This window comes from Macaca fascicularis, chromosome 19, assembly GCF_037993035.2.
Source record: "Macaca fascicularis isolate 582-1 chromosome 19, T2T-MFA8v1.1".
NCBI lineage: Eukaryota > Metazoa > Chordata > Mammalia > Primates > Cercopithecidae > Macaca > Macaca fascicularis.
In genome coordinates, this window is record NC_088393.1 from 62,469,535 (window position 1) to 62,488,823 (window position 19,289).

Here is a 19,289-nt window from a genome sequence, read left to right on the forward strand (position 1 = left end):
TCACATGAAGACAGATCAAGAACGCCCAATATTTTTAAAAATTGGAATTTTTGAAAAAGAGAATGCAAAGGAGTAGATACGGTCTAGTTTGTTTGTCCAGGATCCATACTTAAAAAATTTAGGTGTGGCTTATTTCTGACCTTCTGAATTTACTCTTTTATGTGTTTTTCCAGAGGAATCCATAAGCCTGTCAGCAGATTAGGCTACAAAATCTCTTTAAATATACCTCAAGCGAATAGAATCTTCTAAATCATAATGAATGGGACATGAAACACACCACTGGCTCTTGCCTGTAAGAACCTTGTTTCTTTACCTAATTAATCAACTATTTGTATTTATTGTTTGGGTAACACTTTTGGAAAATTTGCTTGATATACCTAAAATCTACAGATGATGTGGGTCCTTCTGGAAATAATTCATGAAGGGAAATTGTTTAAAGATATACTAATTAACACGTAATGCGTCACATGCATTCAACATTTAGTTGAGTTTGTTTTAGTGAAGAGTTGTGAATTTAGGCATTGAATCCAGTAATCAAACTATGCCCCACGTCAAAATCCCAAATTAACTGCTGTAATTATTTATAGTTCTCAACACAGCTTTAAAAAGCACAGAATCACATTCTTTAACATAAAACCAAAAATTTCCAATTTCACGGAACGTTTGGAAATTTACATACATTTAACCCTCACCTTCAAGGAGCCAAACTTTTAAAGTTATCAGTGTTCAAATTTTCCCTCTTCAAAGGCCGTGGCCCCTCTGCTGTTAACTGTGCTGTGTCTTGTTCCCACAGTCCAGTGTACGCTTACTTCTGTGTAAAAATTTTTACTGTGTAAAAATTGCACTGGATTAAAAGAGTTTACTTCGCAAAGTCGTTGGCCTCCTTCCAATGTGTAAACACTGCTGAGCTGTCTTCCTGGGAAGAAACCCATAAACACCGTAAAGTACATTTAGCAACGTTAAATTAACAAGTTCTTCTCATTTTTAACCAATGCATGCTTCATATTTTCAAGCGGGTATTTGTCCCGTGTGTTTGCTCGGAGGGTAACTGTCTGCTACTGAGGTCTTGAACTTTGCAAATCTCACTTCCAAGTCAATCAATTATAACACATTTTATGAAACATAGCGCAATGTTTAATAAATGGCGTCACTGATTTGTAAAAATTATTTCTCATAGGTGATACATTTGCTTACAGGTACAGATATTTATATCACAGCATTTATTCAACATATTTTTCTATTGTAGAATATACTTAAGTAAATGTTAACATCAAGTTCATCCTCTGTCATCTGTAATCAGGTATTTTCTGAGAAGTGGAAAAAACACCAGAATCTGACAACTGTTGCTGGCAGTTTTGAGGTCATCGCTCTGGAAAAAATGTGTTCTTGTCAGTTTATCTTTACCTTGACAGTCCCCATGTGTGTAGTCCCACCCTGGGGTGTGTACTCAGGGAAACTCACTCGTAAAACCCAGGACACACAGGCAAGAATGCTCTGGCCAACATTGCTCCAAAAAACAAAATGCCTGGTGAAAACATACATCGCCCAAAGGGACAAATACATTGAGGAATATGCAAGCGATTTACTGCAGTCTGTCTGTTGGTGAATAAACAAGAGCTATGCAGAGCATTAGGAGCATAGCGGTATCATTTTACAATAAAAAACACAAAACAAACTATCCTTTTGTTCTATATTTAAAATGTAAAAATGTACATACATACACACACACAAATATTACCAGATGATAGCTGTGATATGGAAGACACATATTTACAAAAATGACACAGAAAAGATCCAAAATTGTGTGTGTGTTGTTTTCATACGTTGGGAAGTTCTGGGCCAGATGAGAGACAAAGCATGAGTTGATACTATTTTTGTGAATATGCTGTTTTTTTTTCAGTGTGGATTTCACAGGGCTTTTTCTCTTGTTAATCTTACTAATTTTTTAATAATATGAATTGGCTTTTGGGGAGAACCTTCAGCATTATATACACATATGTTTGTGTTATTTACAGTTTGTATATGTATGTAAATATACACACACACACAGAGTAGAGTTTTCTGGAAGAGAAAGATAGAGATCTGTGTCTTGAACTGTGAGTCAAGGAAGGATTTCAGAGAAAACATCAAGAACGAGGATTTTCATGCTCGCTTCTGTGTTAATAATGCAAAATCAATTTTTCTTGTTAACTTCTTGAAGCATAGGAGAAAAATTGAAGAACCTGAAAATCGTTCTCAATTTGCAAGTAATTAATTTGCAACTTTGAAAATAGCAGGATAAACATTTCAGTTTTACTGTACAACCGTTTTACATTGACCATGCGTCTATTTTAATTTGGCAGGAGAACGTTGCATCACAGAAACCGAATCATGCATAGTTCTCGAAAAAGGCAATAAGATATTAAGATATCATTTTACAATTTTTCACATAGAAAGATTAAACTTGAAATTCAGACGTTATCGATTGGTCGGTGCTGAGGTTCATGGCAGGCCTTTGTTAGGGGCTCTTGAACCAAAAATACCATCTGCAAGTTTCCTGTGTCACCCGCTATGTTTAGGGTGAGAGCTGGTCATCTTCCTGTGTGGTGGTCACCCTCTAAACTCTGCATACTGAAACCGGAACCATGGTTACCACATCCTGTTCATTTTCCAATTTAGCTCAACCCCTGTGTCCTGCCCAAGAGAAGTGGTACCATGGCCCCCAAACTCATCACCCTCCTGTGTCTGGGTAAGTCCTGGAAGGGAAAAGCGGACAGGGTTGGGATGGAAAACGCTCTCTTGAAGACCTGGCCTCTCCACAACCTGGGGCTGCGGGTGGGAAGCAGGCTCATCCACCCTCTGAATCCAGGCTGAGCTGACAAACCCAGTCACAAGGAGGGCAGGATTCATGTGAAGACAAGCTACCTCTCTCTCTCTCTTTTTTTTTTTTTTTGCCCAGGATTCTGTCTGAACCAGAAGATCTGCACACATGTGGGTGAGTCCTATCTCAGTCCTAGGATGCTGTGTTGGCCAAACACAAATGATTCTCCAGGCAGGGAGGGAGGACACGAAGTCAGGATGATGCAGATGACATGGGGGGTGGGGGCTTTGCATTGAGCACTGGGATCACAGGAAGGGGGTCCTCTGGAGACCCCAATTTCCATTTTGTTCTAGAAACCCTCCAAGGGCAGCCCCTCGGGCTCATCCAATCTTCTGAAGGAGCCTGTGATGCTCAGAATCCGGCGTGTCTAGGGGTGGGTAGGAGTACTCTCTGTCGGGAGGCGGGGGACCCATGCCGGGCACTTGTGTTGGCAATTGTTAAATGAGTTGATATGTTTTTCGTATTGCTTGAATCTGGTAAATTTCCTCCTTCTCCTCCATGCACAGATTTCTTGTTGTAGACAAGAACTAGGAGCAACTTGGCTCAATACTGTATCATCATGCTTAGTAGAATGTTGTTCTGGGGAAACCTTCCATGTCCACTCTGGGGTGGGCTGTGTCCCTGGCTCACTACCAGGTATCCCAGGGCATCAGGGGACCCCATGTTACGCGGCAAACCAGAACAAAGTGAAGAAGGAAAAGCCCTCAAGGACAGTGGGAGACAGGGGGCTCCACGTTTCCCTCTCTAGGTTGTGCCTCCTCCTCTTCCAGGTGCTCAGGACGAATTCTCCCTGTCAGCCTGGCCGAGCCCTCGGGTTCCCCTAGGAGGACGTGTGACTCTCTCCTGTCATTCCCGTCTTCAGTTTGTCATGTTCACAATATTCCAAACAACAGGGAGCCAAATCCGTAAGTCGTACACTGGCCTTTCCAACCACGTCACCATCAACCCTGTGACCCCAGGACACGCAGGGACCTACAGATGTGCTGGAATTTACAAGCACACCTCAAAACAGTCAGCTGGGAGCAAATCCCTGAAGATCATCGTCACAGGTAGGAGAAGTCCAGCCCACCCCACATCCACCTGGTGTCCAGATGGCCCTTCCCAGAGTCCACACCCAGTGAAGCCAGAGAGTTATTGTGGGATTGCTGGTCATGCACTAACTGTGGACACAGAAGCCGTCCTGAGAATTTAAAGAGAGGGCATTTCCTGTGAGGAATCAGGTACCCAGGTGGAGGAGGAGGAGGGAGGAAGCCGAGGCCGAGCAGCGGGAGAATCTGCCTGGGGAGTAGCAGACGCAGGGTGCTGGTATCAACTCCAGCAGGATGGGTCCAGGGAGGAGCCATGTTGCCTGACCCCAGCACCAGTGTTTCCCTCAGGGAAGTCATTACCTTGCCTTGAAGGAGCCAGAGGCTTGGGGAAGTGACACTTCCCTTGGGAGATGAGTCCAGTGACTCAGTGGGACGTGGATTGGGAAACGCACCCATTCCTCTCGTCCTCCTTCCCGGTCTCCTGACACTCATCCCTTCTCTCTCATGGATGTGCAGTGTCTCACGGGGAGTTAGAGACTCATCCCGTGGAGTCGCCCCTGCTCATCCTGTAAAGCAGGGAAGGGAGGGTGTGGAGTTGTTCAGATTTTACATATGTATGTAAATATACACAAAGAGAGAGAGAGAGAGTAGAGTTTTCCGGAAGAGAAAGATAGAGATCTGTCTTGAACCATGAGTCAAGGAAGGATTTCAGAGAAGACATCAAGAATGAGGATTGGCACAGTCTGTTCTGTGTTAATAATGCAACATCATTTTTTGTTGTTGTTAACTTCTTGAAGCATGGGAGAAAAATTGAAGAACTTGAAAATAGTTCTCCATTTGCAAGTCATTAATTTGCAACTTTGGAAATAACAGAGCAAACGTTTCAGTTTTACTGTATAACCACTTTACAACATTGACAATGCATGTATTTTAATTTGGCGGTCCCACATTCGAGGAGCTCAGAAGCAACAGAGCAGAGATTGGGTCTTTCCACCAAGAAAGCAGGGAAAGCAAGTCGGTGTGAGGTAGGGAGATCCAGGCTCCTGGAGGATCTGAATGGAGACTGGAACAGTGAAGGGCTGCCCAGCAAAGGAGTTTACCATGTCCTTCTGCCCAAATAGGGAAAAGGAGTCACTGCCACCCTCCCCAATAAGTAGTCATGTATAACCTCTTGGATTTTGGGGCAAAACCAGTTGTTTCCTTCAGTGTGAGCCTGTGAGGTTCCTTCTGATCCTCCAGAGATTCTTGTATTTTTCAATATGCAGAATTGAAAAATAGCCTCACAACCTCACAGTCCCATGCCAGGAAACCTAAGTCCAGCACTGTGTTTTCTGAAGGTTCTCAAAGCACAGAGTAATTGCCATTTTCCAGGAGAACCACACATCTCCTATGGCTTCAAGCTGGACAATGGGGATCTGCGCAGAGAGAACATGCACCCACAATGCAAGCACACCAACAGGAAGGATGCCAACGGGCTTTGGGGGTGACGAGGGGGAGCTTCACCCTGAGGTCTCAGGCGAGGGGTGAGAAAGGAGACTCATGTGAACTCCTCCATCTTTGCTCTCAGGCTTGTTCACCAAACCCTCCATCTCAGCGCACCCAAGCTCCCTGGTGCACACAGGAGCCAGGGTGAGCCTGCACTGTCGCTCACCACTGGCCTTCGATGAATTTGTCTTGTACAAAGAGGAGCACACGCAGCACTCTCAGCAGCTTGACGAGGGGATGGAGGCTGGGAGCCACTACGTCCAGGCTGTCTTTTCCATGGGTCCTATAACGCCTGCCCATGCAGGAACCTACAGATGCTGTGGTTCTTTCAATCACTCCCCCTATGAGTGGTCGGCTCCCAGTGACCCCCTGGATATTGTGATCACAGGTGAGTGTGGCTGGACCGTCCGTGGTCCGTTGGGGTCCTGGGAGCTTCATGTAATGCGGTTGTTAATCAAACCTCAGTAGAGGAAGAGAAAAAAAGGAACAGAGGGACTGTGAGGAAGGGCTCAGCAAAGGGGTTTAATATGTTTTACCGCCTAAAGAGGGAGGAGGGGTCACTTCTACGCTCCCCAACAAGTCGTCACGTCTAACTCCTTGGGCTTGGGAGTACAGCCAGTCGCTCCCTGCAGGAGCCTGTGAGGTTCCTTCTGATCCTCCCGAGATTCTTATATTTTTCAACACACAATTGAAAAACAGTGAGACTCATAACCCCATAGCCCCGTGTCGGGGAACCCAAGACCAGCACTGTGTTTTCTGAAAGTTCTCAAAGCACAGAGTAATTTCCATTTTCCAGGAGAAACCTACATCTCATATGGCTTCTAGGGGCGGCAAGCCACAGGGACACAGTCACAGCGACTACATCTGGCCTCACCTCCCCCTGGGTTTGTCCTGACCTCTTTCTTCATACAGGAGGTGGCGGAGGGTGTGGAGCTGTCCCGTCTACCACCCTACACCCTGACAGCCCCATCATGCTCAGCTTCTTTTTTCCTGTGTGTATTTTTCACTGTTTCATTTTATCCAGAATACCTAATACCCCCGTGTCCCCAGCGGGACGCCCCTCAGGTGTGGCTCTGTCATCTAGTGGGCACCAGAGCGTGCAGCTGGCATGGACTCCTCACCTGTGATGCAAAAGGTGCAGGGGGTCACTGGGGGCTGACCACACATAGGGAGAGTGGAGAATCAATGGAGAACCAATGAAATGCAGGGGAAGTAAAAAGACACAGACATAGGCTGACTCAGGACCCTACAGAGGAACATGAGATTGACAGAGGCAACAGCTGACATTCAGAATCTGCTGCCAAGATAAGAACAACGAGGCTGGGCGTGGTGGCTCACGCCTATAATCCCAGCACTTTGGGAGGCTGAGGTGGGTGGATCACAAGGTCAGGAGTTCGAGACCAGCCTGACCAACATGGTGAAACCCCGTCTCTACTAAAAATACAAAAATTAACTGGGTGTGGTGGTGCACGCCTGTAATCCCAGCCGCTCAGGAGGCTGAGGCAGGAGAATCACTTGAACCCAGGATGCTGAGGTTGCAGTGAGCTGAGATCACGCCACTGCACTCCAGCCTGGGATACAAGAGTGAAACTCTGTCTCAGGAAAAAAAAAAAAAAAAAGAGGGAGAGAGATTACTTTGTTCACGCACTCAGGAGTGTGTTCTAAAATCCACCTCTTTTTCTCCTAGGAAAATACAAAAAGCCTTCTCTCTCCACCCAGGTGGACCCCATGATGAGGTTGGGACAGAAGCTGAACTTCTTCTGCAGCTCTGAAATCTCATTTGACCGGTACCACTTGTTCAGAGACGGGGTTGCTCATGGACAGTGGCTCAGTGGAGGGCAGAGGCACAGTGGAGCATCCCAGGCCCACTTTTCTGTGGGCCCCGCAACGCCAGTCCCCGGCGGGACCTATAGATGCTATGGTTCTTTCAATGACTCTCCCTATGAGTGGTCAGCCCCCAGTGACCCCCTGCACCTTTGCGTCACAGGTGAGGAGTCCATGCCGGCTGCACGCTCTGGTGCCCACTAGATCACAGAACCACACCTGAGGGGCGTCCTGCTGGGGACATGGGGGTATTAGGTATATTGGATAAAATGAGACAGTGAAAAATACAGGAAAAAAGAAGGAAAAAATACAGGAAAAAAAAAAACGGATAAAAAATACAGGAAAAAAAAAACGGATAAAAAATACAGGAAAAAAAAAACAGAAAAATACAGAAAAAAACGCAGGAAAAAAGAAACTGAGCATGACGGGGCTGTCAGGGTGTAGGGTGGAAGACTGGGCAGCTCCATACCCTCCACCACCTCCTGTGTGAAGAAAGAGGTCGGGACAAACACAGGGGGAGGCGAGGCCGGATGTGGTTCATGGAGATAAGAGGTTGCCTCAGCCTCTCACCCTTTTCCATTTCTCCAAAGCCCCTCCTGACCCCTCACCTCAGGGAGATTTCCCTGCCGGGGAACGTGGATATTTATCATCCTGATGGGAGACAATGTCTGTTGACACCACCAAGCATCTCCTTATCACCTTCCCATCTCAGGGAAGGAATTGCCCCCCAGAGATTCCAAGGAAGAGACCCCAGGACCCCCATTAGTCTTTAGGTGGATGACAGAGTAGGGGGTGTGTAGGGACCAACCCTCCAAAGAAAATGGTTCTACTGCTCGAGAGGCCGAGGCAGGAGAATGGCTTGAACCCGGGAGGCGGAGGGTGCAGTGAGACAAGATGGCACCACTGCACTCCAGCCTGGGCGACACAGCGAGAGTCTGTCTCAAAAAGAAAAGAAAAAGAAAAAGAAAATGATCCTACTTTAATGGGGCAATCAATGACTCTTGCTCACCCCTTCTCTGCCTTTTTTTTTTTTTTTTTTTCCTAGAAAACACTAAGAGTACTCCTCTGTCATTCGTGGAATCCACCCCTGAATCTGGTAAGCAAATGACTCTGCTAGTGTCTGAGTCCCTGCAGAGACAGAAGGCACCTGTGTGAATGAAAGCTGTGCCACCTCCCAGCTCCAGGACCCTGGGCTAGGCAGCCCCTCCCAGGTCCCCAGATTCCCCATCCACATCTGAAACTGTGGTCAGTGCGGGGATCTGTAAGGCTTTTCAGCCTCAGCTCCATGACCCCGGGCTAGGCAGCCCCTCCCAGGTCCCCAGATTCCCCATCCACATCTGAGACTGTGGTCAGTGTGGGGATCTGTAAGGCCTTTCAGCTTCAGATGCTTTGGGGCTGAGGCCTCGTCCACAGGGAAGGAAGAGGTCAGAGCGGCCTGACGCCTGCTGAAAAGCAATGCTTCTCATTCCGCCAGGGAGGTCTGTGAACATGAAAATGCTGGAAGACGGGAAGGATTTAAAAGACCATATTAAATATTTATTGTCTATCTTTTTGTTGTTGTTGTTGTTTGAGATGGAGTCTCGCTTTGTCGCCCAGGCTGGAATGCGGTGGCTCAATCTCAGCTCACTGCAACCTCTGCCTCCCGGGTTCAAGCAATTCTCCTGCCTCAACCTCCCGAGTAGCTGGGATTACAGGTGCCTGCCACCACACCCGGCTACTTTCTGTATTTTTGGTAGAGTCAGGGTTTTGCCATGTTGCCCAGGCTGGTCTCGAACTCCTGACCTCAAGTGATCCGTCTGCCTTGGCCTCCCAAGGTGCTAGGATTACAGGCATGAGCCACCGCACCCAGCCTTATTGTCCATCTTCTAATGTCCTACGATCTGAATATTCAACAGATCCTGTGTTCAGATTATCATACTCCAGTGATGTGTGGCAGGGAGGAGAAAAATTATAATGAATAGACGTGTGAACTGATTTATTCAGATTCATTAATTTTGTATTTGTTAAGATAGAGTCGTGTGACAGAAAGCTTAAGTGGATCCTTTAGAGTGGTGGAAGGGAAGACTCTTTGTCACTCAAGGAAGTGACATTTAAGGTGTGATCCTGATGACAAGGACAGCCAGTGTTGGAAGGATTGATGGAAGGACATTCCCAGCAGGTAGGACAGTGGTGCCATAAACTCAACATGGCAGGGCTGGGCGTGGTGGCTCACACCTGTAATCCCAGCACTTTGGGAGGCTGAGGCGGGCAGATCACAAGGTCAAGAGATTGAGACCATCCTGGTCAACATGGTAAAACCCCGTCTCTACTGAAAATACAAAAATTAGCTGGGCGTGGTGGCGTCTGCCTGTAGTCCCAGCGACTCCGGAGGCTGAGGCAGGAGAATCGCTTGAACCCGGGAGGCGGAGCTTGCAGTGAGCCAAGATCATGCCACTGCACTCCAGCCTGGGTGACAGAACGAGACTCCCATCTAAAAAAAAAAAAAAAAATCAACATGGCAACGGCTTGTGTGTGTTCACAGCACCAGTGAGGCTGACACGCTGGGGGACGGGGGGTGGAGCTGAAAGAGGTGGACAGGTGCCAACTTATGTGAAGGTTTCTCGTTTTTAAAATGTTTAATGTTTGTGGGTACATAGTAGCTGCGTATATTTATCAGGTGCATGAGATGTTTTGATACAGGCATGAAATGTGAAATACACATATCATAGAGGATAAGGCATCCATTCCCTCAAGCATTTCTCCTTTAAGTTACAAACAATTTAATTATGCCTTTTTTTTTTTTTTTTTTTTAAAGACAGAATCTTGCTCTGTCACCCAGGCTGGAGTGCGGTGGCGCGATCTCGGCTCACTGCAACCTCTGCCTCCTGGGTTCAAGCGATTCTCCTGCCTCAGCCTCCTCAGTAGTTGGGATTAACAGGCATGCACCACCATGCCTGGCTAAGTTTTTGTATTTTAGTAGAGACAGGATTTCAACATGTTGTTCAGGCTGGTCTCAAACTCCTAAGCTCAGGTGATCTGCCCGCCTTGGCTTCCCAAAGTGTTAGGAATACAGGTGTGAGCCACCATGCCTGGCTCCAATTACGCTTTTTATTTTAAAATGCACAGTAAAGTTCTTATTGACTAGAGTCAGCCTGTTGTGTGCTACCATGTGAGGGTTTATAAGCAACAGTAAAGACTTTGGATTTTATTCCAACAAAGAGGCGAAGACAAAGGTTTTTTTTGTTTTTTTTTCCGGAGTCTCACTCTGTCTGCAGGCTGGAGTGCACTGGTGCCATCTCAGCTCACTGCAACCTCTGCCTCCTGGGTTCAAGTGATTCTCTTTCCTCAGGCTCCTGAGTAGCTGGGATTACAGGCACCTACAACCACGTCCAGCTAATTTTTGTATTTTTAGTAGAGACAGGGTTTCACCATGTTGACCAGGATGGTTTTGATCTCTTGACCTCCTGATCCACCCGCCTTGGCTTCCCAAAGTGCTGGGATTACAGGTGTGAGCCTCTGTGCCCAGCTCTTTTTTTTTTTTTTTTTTTTTTTGAGACGGAATCTTGCTTTGTTGCCCAGGCTGGAGTGCAATGGTGTGATCTCAGCTCACCGCAGTCTCTGCCTCCTGGGTTCAAGTGATTCTCCTGCCTCAGTCTCCTGAGTAGCTGGGACTACAGGCACCTGCCACCATGCCCAGCTAATTTTTGTATTTTTAGTAGAGACAGGGTTTCGCCATGTTGACCAGGCTGGTCTCAAACTCCTGACTTCAGGTGATCCACCCGCCGCGGCCTCCCAACATGCTGGGATTACAGGCATGAGCCACAGCACCTGGCCAAAGCATCCAAGTTCTTGGATAGAATATTGGGCCAATGATGCCTCTCTCTTTATGGAAAAAAAAAAAAAAAAAAAAAAAGTAGGAAAGAGAAGAAAGAAAAGCTTCCCAAGTTGAATGTCTAGAAGTAACAGAGCCATCAATTGAGCCCAAGAGTGTGGCTGGCTACAGTCCTTTCTCTTTCAAGGACTATATCATGGATGAGAGAATGAGGATGAGACATGTCCACACATGTGGAAGTTCTCCCACCCCTCAGCCTGGGTCCTGGTACGGAGGATGTGCTCCTATGTGACATACCCTGTGCCCACTCCCCTTTTTCTCTCCCGAATCCTCCACCTGCCGGCTCTTACTCATTACTCAGAAAAGCACCAACATTCTTTGGAGCAAGTTCAATTCTCAGAAACCGGCATGAGAGTCATCCTCTGGCCACCTCTATCTCCATTCTCAGAAAGTGCATTTGTCCTGGGCTGAGGAGGGATGGGGGAAACAGGGTTCAGCTATGGTACATGCAGAGGGTTTCCTTTGTCATGCAAAAGCAAATTGTCTTGTCTCATGAGGAAGTTGGAGGGGAGGAACACTGGAGCCTGGTAGGCCTGGGTTCAGACCTCCAGGTCTCTCTCTTTTTTTTTTTTTTTTTTTTTTAGATGGAGTCTTGCTCTGTCACCCAGCCTGGAGTGCAGTGGTGCAATCTTGGCTCACTGCAACCTCCGCCTCCTGGGTTCAAGCGATTCTCCTGCCTCAGCCTTCCAGTAGCTGGGATCACAGACGCACACCACCATGCTTGGCTAATTTTTGTATTTTTAGTAGAGACGGGGTTTTGCCGTGTTGGTCAGGCTGGTCTCGAACTCCTGACCTCAGGTGATCCACCCTTCTCGGCCCTCCCACAGTGCTGGGATTACAGGTGTGAACCACCATGCCCGGCCTCCACATCTCTTTTACCGGCCCTTTGATTTGGACACGTGTCTTCACTTCTCTTGGAATTTTTTGTAAGTGATGGAAAATGGAGAAAGTAACTGTTTGGGTGTAGGGATCTTGGAAGAGCTTCAGATAAAGCATGTCGTGCGTTCAGTATGTATTGGCACAAAACAGTCAATGAGAGGGTTTATCATTTGCTTCTTAACAGACATACATCTTCCTCAAGGACAGTCCAGCAACAACCTGAATATCCTCATTGGACTCTCAGTAGCCATCATCTCCATTGGCGTGTGCCTCTCTGCTTTTATCGGTTTCAGGTGTTACATAAAATATTGTAAGTCTCAGGGAGGGGAGGACCGTATCATGTGAGCCTCGTGGGGATAGGACCGGGGCACAGAGAGGGCTCTTCACCTCCTGTGGGTTGATCTGTGTTTCCATTGAGGTTCTTGAGGGAGAAACCCTTCTGCTTCCCTTCACTGACCAATCACCGCAACCCCTCCCCTACCTCCACCTCACCTCTAGGGAGGCCACTGACCTGCAGGAGATGGTCCATGAGAGAGGCAGAAGGATGGGGGCCATCGATGGGAGTGGTCCTGGGGCAGTCAAGATTGCCCCGGGGTTGCTGATGGGTAGTTCTCTGAATTTAGTGGGGGAGGCTGCATCACGCTGCAGCCTCAGGCACGCCCTCATCTTGTTTTGGCCTTGGTATTGCCACCTCTGATGTGAAGGTCTGGAAGACTTCCTTTTTCTTTTTTTCTTTTTTTTTTTTTTTTGAGACGGAGTCTCGCTGTGTCTCCCAGGCTGGAGTGCAGTGGCGTGATCTCGGCTCACTGCAAGCTCCGCCTCCCGGGTTCACGCCATTCTCCCGCCTCAGCCTCCCAAGTAGCTGAGACTACAGGCGCCCGCCACCACGCCTGGCTAGTTTTTTGTATTTTTAGTAGAGACGGGGTTTCACCATGTTAGCCAGGATGGTCTCGATCTCCTGACCTCGTGATCCACCCGCCTCGGCCTCCCAAAGTGCTGGGATTACAGGCTTGAGCCACCGCGCCCGGCCAAGACTTCCTTTTTCACCCCACAGACACCACCATGGCAAACACAGAGCCCATGGAAGGCCACCGGATGGATGAAGGGGTGAGTTCTTCCAGTCCAAACCATCGTCACAGCTTCATCCCCTCACATTCCCAGTGCCCTGCCTTCAGTTACTAAATGTGCTCCTCTTTTCACCTTCATCCTCTCAGGGCCCTGCAGCGGAAGAGACGCAGGAGGTGATGTATGCCCAGTTAAACCACCAGACCCTCTCCCAGACAGGACTCACTCCTGCCTCCCCGTGTCCCAAGTACCTCTCGGAGGATCCCAGTATCTACGTCACCGTCCACCAAGCCCAGGCTGAGGCCAGAGCTGCCCCCGGTCTTTGCCACAGAGGTCATTAATACGCAAGGACCTGGATCTATTCCCAGGAGGATTGTTCTCCACGGACATTCTTCCTCCCTCTGGTACCATCTTGACACCTCCGAGCTGGCAACAGCAGTGTCTGAATGCTTGCGGGATTATCTTAAATTCCAGCACAGCTGAGCAGACACCTAGCCATTCTACGATCCTATTTTGAACTTCCAGCCATTTAAGGTGTTTTGACTACACCCACACACTCATCCTGGATATCTCATTAATATCATCTGACTTATTCTGAAATTCTACAGACCTGCTTCTGGAAAACCGACGTATACGCTCAGCCAGTTTAATCTCTAAATTCCTCAATAAGGTTTTTGTTTTTCTTTTTTTTAAATTTTTAAAAAGGTTCTGGGGTCCGTGTGCAGGAGGTGCAGGTTTGTTTCATAGGTAAACCACCATGGTGGTTTGCTGCATCTATCAATCCCTCACCTAGCTATTAAGCCCAGCAGGCATTCTCTTTTCCCTAATGCTCTCCGTACCCCCTGCCCTCCTCTGACAGGCCCCAGTGAGTGTGTTCCCCTCCCTGTGTCCATGTGTTCTCATTGTTCAGCTCCCACTTATAAGCGAAAACACGCGGTGTCTGGTTTTCTGTTCCTGCATTAGTTTGCTGCGGATAATGTCTTCCAGCTTCATCCATGCCTCTGCAAATGATATGATCTCATTCCTTTTAATGACTGCGTAGTATTCTATGGTGTATATGTACCACCTTTTCTTTTTTTTTTTTTTTTTTTTTTTGAGACGGAGTCTCGCTCTGTCGCCCAGGCTGGAGTGCAGTGGCGAGATCTCGGCTCACTGCAAGCTCCGCCTACCGGGTTCACGCCATTCTCCTGCCTCAGCCTCCCGAGTAGCTGGGACTACAGGCGCCCACAACCACGCCCGGCTAATTTTTTGTATTTTTAGTAGAGACGGGGTTTCACCGTGGTCTCGATCTCCTGACCTTGTGATCCGCCCGCCTCGGCCTCCCAAAGCGCTGGGATTACAGGCGTGAGCCACCGCGCCCGGCCTCACCTTTTCTTTATCCTATCTATCATTGATGGGCATTTGGGTTGATTCTATATCTTTGCGATTACTCAATAACATGTTGCAGAGATGAAGTGTATTCAGTATCTGAGTCACCTAATATGGTGAAGTTTTTGAATACTTCAAATTCTTGACAAGCATTGGACGTGTTTAAATTTGACAATACTTGAAGTTTTTGAGTACTTCAGATTCTTGACAAGCATTTGACGTGTTTAAATTTGAGATAACCAAAAAATTAACAGTTCTCTTAAAACTCCCATGTTGTACACTTATTTATTTATTTTACTTTGAGTTCTGGGATACATGTGCAGAACGTGCAGGTTTGATACATAGGTATACTAGCCAAATATGGCTTTTTAACTTAGAATAGATCAAATTCCATGAAGTTTAAAATTCAGTTCCTCAGCCACATGGCCACCGTTTGAGTTCTCAGAGCCACGTGTGGCTGCTGGCTGTCGGAGAGAACAGCATGAATACACATGTTTTCCTTGTCAGAGGAAGTTCTAGCTGTTCTAGATTATAGCTGTTCTAGATTATAGCTGTTCTAGATTATAGCTGTTCTAGATTAAAGGCGCAAATTTGAAGATGCAGAGGCTGTTTTCTCACGCAGTGCAGGCTCCTGGAAGGGACCTAATGTAACAAAACGATAATATTTAACAGTGGTGAGATGTCTTTATCTCACGGAACGTGGGGAACGAGCAGGATTCTCTCATGGAGGGTCTTATCACCTCTTATCCTCATGCAAATTTCTGCCACAGAGATTTTCTCCCAAACTCTGAGAAGGTCACCTCTGTCGGGCCTCTGAGCCCAAGCTAAGCCATCATATCCCCTGTGACCTGCACGTGTACCTCCAGATGGCCTGAAGCAACTGAAGAGCCACAGAAGACGTGAAAATAGCCTTAACTGACGACGTTCTACCATTGTGATTTGTTCCTGCCCCACCCTAACTGATAGGATATATCCTGCCCCACTCTTAGGAAGGTACTTTGTAATATTCTCCCGGTCCTTGAGAAGGTACTTCGTACGCCCATCTCAAACCTATAAGAACTAATGATAATCCCACCCTCCTTTGCTGACTCTCTTTTCGGACTCAGCCCGCCCGCATCCAGGTGAACTAAACAGCCCTGTTGCTCACACAGAGCCTGCTGGTGGTCTGTTCACACGGATGCTCACGCCAACCTCCTATGTGCACCTTTTCTTGTCCCCTGATTTCACATGGAGAGAAAGCACACATCTATTCTCTGCACAGAACACGCTCTGGAAGCTGCTTTCTGATGACCTCGGAGCCTTTATTCTGTTTCTTTCTACTTGAATTGGCACCTACCCGGAGCAATTTGCAAACTGCTGCCTGCAACGAGCTGTCGTTAGCTCGTGGAATTGTCATGTGCTGTTTCTTCACCTGGTAATTTTCTCCATTTCTTGAGCATCTCAGTGCAGACATCCACCTTCATACACACGTCTTTATCGCACAGGCGAAGTGAGGAGGTTGATTGACTCACGGTGTCTGTGACCAATAGGCTGGGTTTTTATTGCCTGATCCTCACTGGTCTTTCATGTGTGGACTGTGAGGTTTTTGTTGTTGTTGTTGTTTTGTTGGAGTTTCACCATGTTGTCCTGGTCTCAAACTCCTGAGTTCAGGTGATCCGCCTGCCTCGGCCTCCCAAAGTGTTAGGAGTACAGGTGTGAGCCACCGTGCCTGGCCCCAATTACGCTTTTTTATTTTAAAATGTGCAGTAAAGTTCTTATTGGCTAGAGTCAGCCTGTTGTGCTACCTACCATGTGAGGGCTTCTAAGCAACAGTAAAGCGTTTGGATTTAACCTCAGTAGTGAGATGTCTTTACCTTACAAAACGCAGGGAACAAGCCAAACACCGCACCTGGCCTGCCTGCACTTACTCTCCCGGTTTGTCCATTTTCCATGTTCCTTTATACTTGCTTTCGATTTTATGTTTACTGTATTTACTTTCAGTTTTTGAATACTTCAAATTCTTGACAAGCATTTGACAGGTCTAAATTTGAGATAACCAAAAAATTAGTAGTTCTCTCAAAACTCCGACAAAGAGGTGAAGACAAAGGGTTTTTTTTGTTTGTTTGTTTTGTTTTTTGTTTCTGTTTTTGTTTTTTTGACGGAGTCTCACTCTGTCTCCAGGCTGGAGTGCAGTGGCGTGACCTCGGCTCACTGCAACCTCCGCCTCCCAGGTTCAAGAGATTCTCTTGCCTCAGCCTCCCGAGTAGCTGGGACTACAGGTGCGTGCCACCATGCCTGGCTAATTTTTGCGTTTTTAGTACAGATGGGGTTTCACCATGTTGGCCAGGATGGGACTGTGAGCTTTTTGAGGCAGAACTGAGTCTGATTAACCTCTGGGACTCAAGCAATCCTCCAAGGATCCTGCCCATAGGAGGTATCAGCAACTCAGGTCTGGTGAGGGATGAGGACACTCAACCCTTCCAGGGAGCAGAGCATGGAGCAAACATCAGAGATCCTCTAATGTTACCCAGAAATAGTTTCTCTGTCTCCCTGGGCCAAAGGGAGGATCATGCTTCCTCCACTGTCTGGGATATGTGGGCTAAGAGACAAATGCTGGTTAGTGGATGTGAGGGTGAATGGCAGGCACACTCCCAGCCTGGCTATTTGCATGATGGCCCTACACTTACTATTGCATATTCTACAGCTAGGTTGGTCCTGCAGCAATCTCATTTTGATATGCTGGGTAAAAGTAAAAGACCAAAAACTGTCTTCTCTCTGAGCCTCTGCACACGGGACGGTTATGCCGCAGAGTCAACTGATGCTAAAGGGAAACTATGCGAGCCAGAAATGAATTTAATTTTGCTTCCACGATGTAAACCATCCTCTCAAAAATAACAGAAAGCGAGTGGTATAAACATATATATATTTTTTCGGAGTCTCTCTTGGTGGCCCAGGCTGGAGTACAGGGACATGATCTCAGCTCACTGCAACCTCCACCTCCCGGGTTCAAGTGATTCTCCTGCCTCAGCTTCCCAAGTAACTGAGATTACAGGCACCCATCACCACACTTGGCTACTCTTTGTATTTTTAGTAGAGACGAGATTTCACCATGTTGGCCAGGCTGGTCTCGAACTCCTGACCTCAGGTGATCAACCCACCTCGGCCTTACAAAGTGCTGGGATTACAGGCATGAGCCACCAAGCCCTGGTCAAAAGTGAGCATTTTTAAAAGTGATTTACAACCAATGATAAATGGGACCTGATTAGATAATTCAAGTATTCTATGTTCCTACACTTCATAGTTAGTGTGGCTTCAACATTTATCTGGTGGAAAAATGAATCAACCAACTTTCTATGCATAAGAGGGTTTTGCTCTTCATTTTCCTTTCTATCAAGAAACTTTACGTGCCCTGAGAAATTATAAATTTCATAATTATTTGGGACGAGAATTGTTCGAACATTTTTTGTGGGGTGGGGGGATGGAGTTTCGCTCTTGTTGCCCAGGCTGGAGTGCAATGGCGCTATCTTAGTTCACTGCAACCTCCGCCTCCTGGGTTCAAGTGATTCTCCCGCCTCAGCCTCCTGAGTGTCTGGGATTACAGGTGTGTATCACCATGCCCGGCTAATTTTTGTATTTTTACTAGATAGGGGGTTTCACACTGTTGGCCAGGCTGGTCTTGAACTCCTGACCTCGTGATTTGCCCGCCTCGGCCTCCCAAAGTGCTGGGATTACAGGCGTGAGCCACCATGCCCAGCCTGTTTGCACTTACTCTCCTGGTTTGTCCATTTTTCCGTGTTCCTTTATACTTCCTTTTGATTTTATGTTTACTGTCTTTACTTTTAGTTTTTGAATACTTCAAATTCTTGACAAACATTTGACAGGTTTAAATTTGAGATAACCAAAAAATTAATAGTTCTCTCAAAACTCCCATGTCGTACTCTTATTTATTTATTTTACGTTAAGTTCTGGGCTACATGTGCAGAACGTACAGGTTTGTTGCATAGGTATACACGTACCATGGTGGTTTGCTGCACACTTCAACCTGTCATGTAGGTTTTAAGCCCTGCATGCATTAGCTATTTGTCCTAATGCTCCCTCTCCCCTTTCCCTTCACCCCCTGACAGGCCCGGGTCTGTGATGTTCCCCTCCCTGTGTCCATGTGTTCTCATTGTTCACCTCCCACTTATGAGTGAGAACATGTGGTGTTTGGTTTTCTGTCCCTGTGTTAGTTTGCTGAGAATGATGACTTCCAGATTCAATTTTAACTTTTTTTTTTTTTTTTTTTTTGAGACAGAGTCTCGCTCTATTGCCAGGCTGGAGTGCGTGGCCCAATCTCAGCTCACTGCAACCTCTACCTCCTGGGTTCAGGCAATTCTCCTCTATCAGCCTCCTGAGTAGCTGGGATTACAGGTGCATGCCACCATGCTGGACTAATTTTTGTATTTTTTAAGTAGAGCTGGGGTTTCACCATGTTGGCCAGGCTGGTCTTGAACTCCTGACCTTATGATCCACCCACCTCGGCCTCCCAAAGTGCTGGGATTACAGGCGTGAGCCACCGTGCCTGGCCCAGTTTCAACATTTCTTAAGGCTTAGTCACCTGCATGATACCAACCAGGCTGGTCTCAACTGTGGGGCAACTGGGGTTGTTGAACCAGGTGAACTGCAGATGCTTCCTGCAGAACCCCTGTATACTCTGTGTCTTTATACCTGTCTGTCCATCCAGGGATGGTGTGGTTGGTGTTTGTCCTCCAGTCAAGGGCACTGACAACCTTGAGGCAGCAACACCAATCAGCTTCTGTCCCATCACATAAGAGCCACATATAGAGATCGCAGTGCACATGCATCTCACTTGTTTCCCTGTTGCAGGAAGTCGGGGACCCCGAATGGAGGGACCGACTGAAGTCACGGCAGAAGAACATAAATTGTGAAG

General features: G+C 47.1%; 1 protein-coding gene across 2 annotated transcripts; it reads left to right on the forward strand.

Moving 5' to 3' along the window:
- Positions 1–2,681: 2,681 nt before the first annotated feature.
- LOC102120587 (putative killer cell immunoglobulin-like receptor-like protein KIR3DX1) lies at positions 2,682–16,207 on the forward strand. Of its 2 annotated transcripts, XM_015442112.4 has the most exons (9): positions 2,682–2,728; positions 2,939–2,974; positions 3,631–3,909; positions 5,456–5,761; positions 7,061–7,360; positions 8,243–8,293; positions 12,132–12,257; positions 13,002–13,054; positions 13,162–13,503. In XM_015442112.4, exons 1-9 carry the CDS (start codon positions 2,695–2,697, stop codon positions 13,351–13,353), a joined length of 1,377 nt encoding a protein of 458 aa, XP_015297598.3. In that variant the 5' UTR covers positions 2,682–2,694; the 3' UTR covers positions 13,354–13,503. The 2 variants fall into 2 exon arrangements, with proteins under 2 accessions (XP_015297598.3, XP_073880853.1); XM_074024752.1 differs by lacking the exon at positions 7,061–7,360 and having other exon boundaries at positions 13,162–16,207.
- Positions 16,208–19,289: the final 3,082 nt, after the last annotated feature.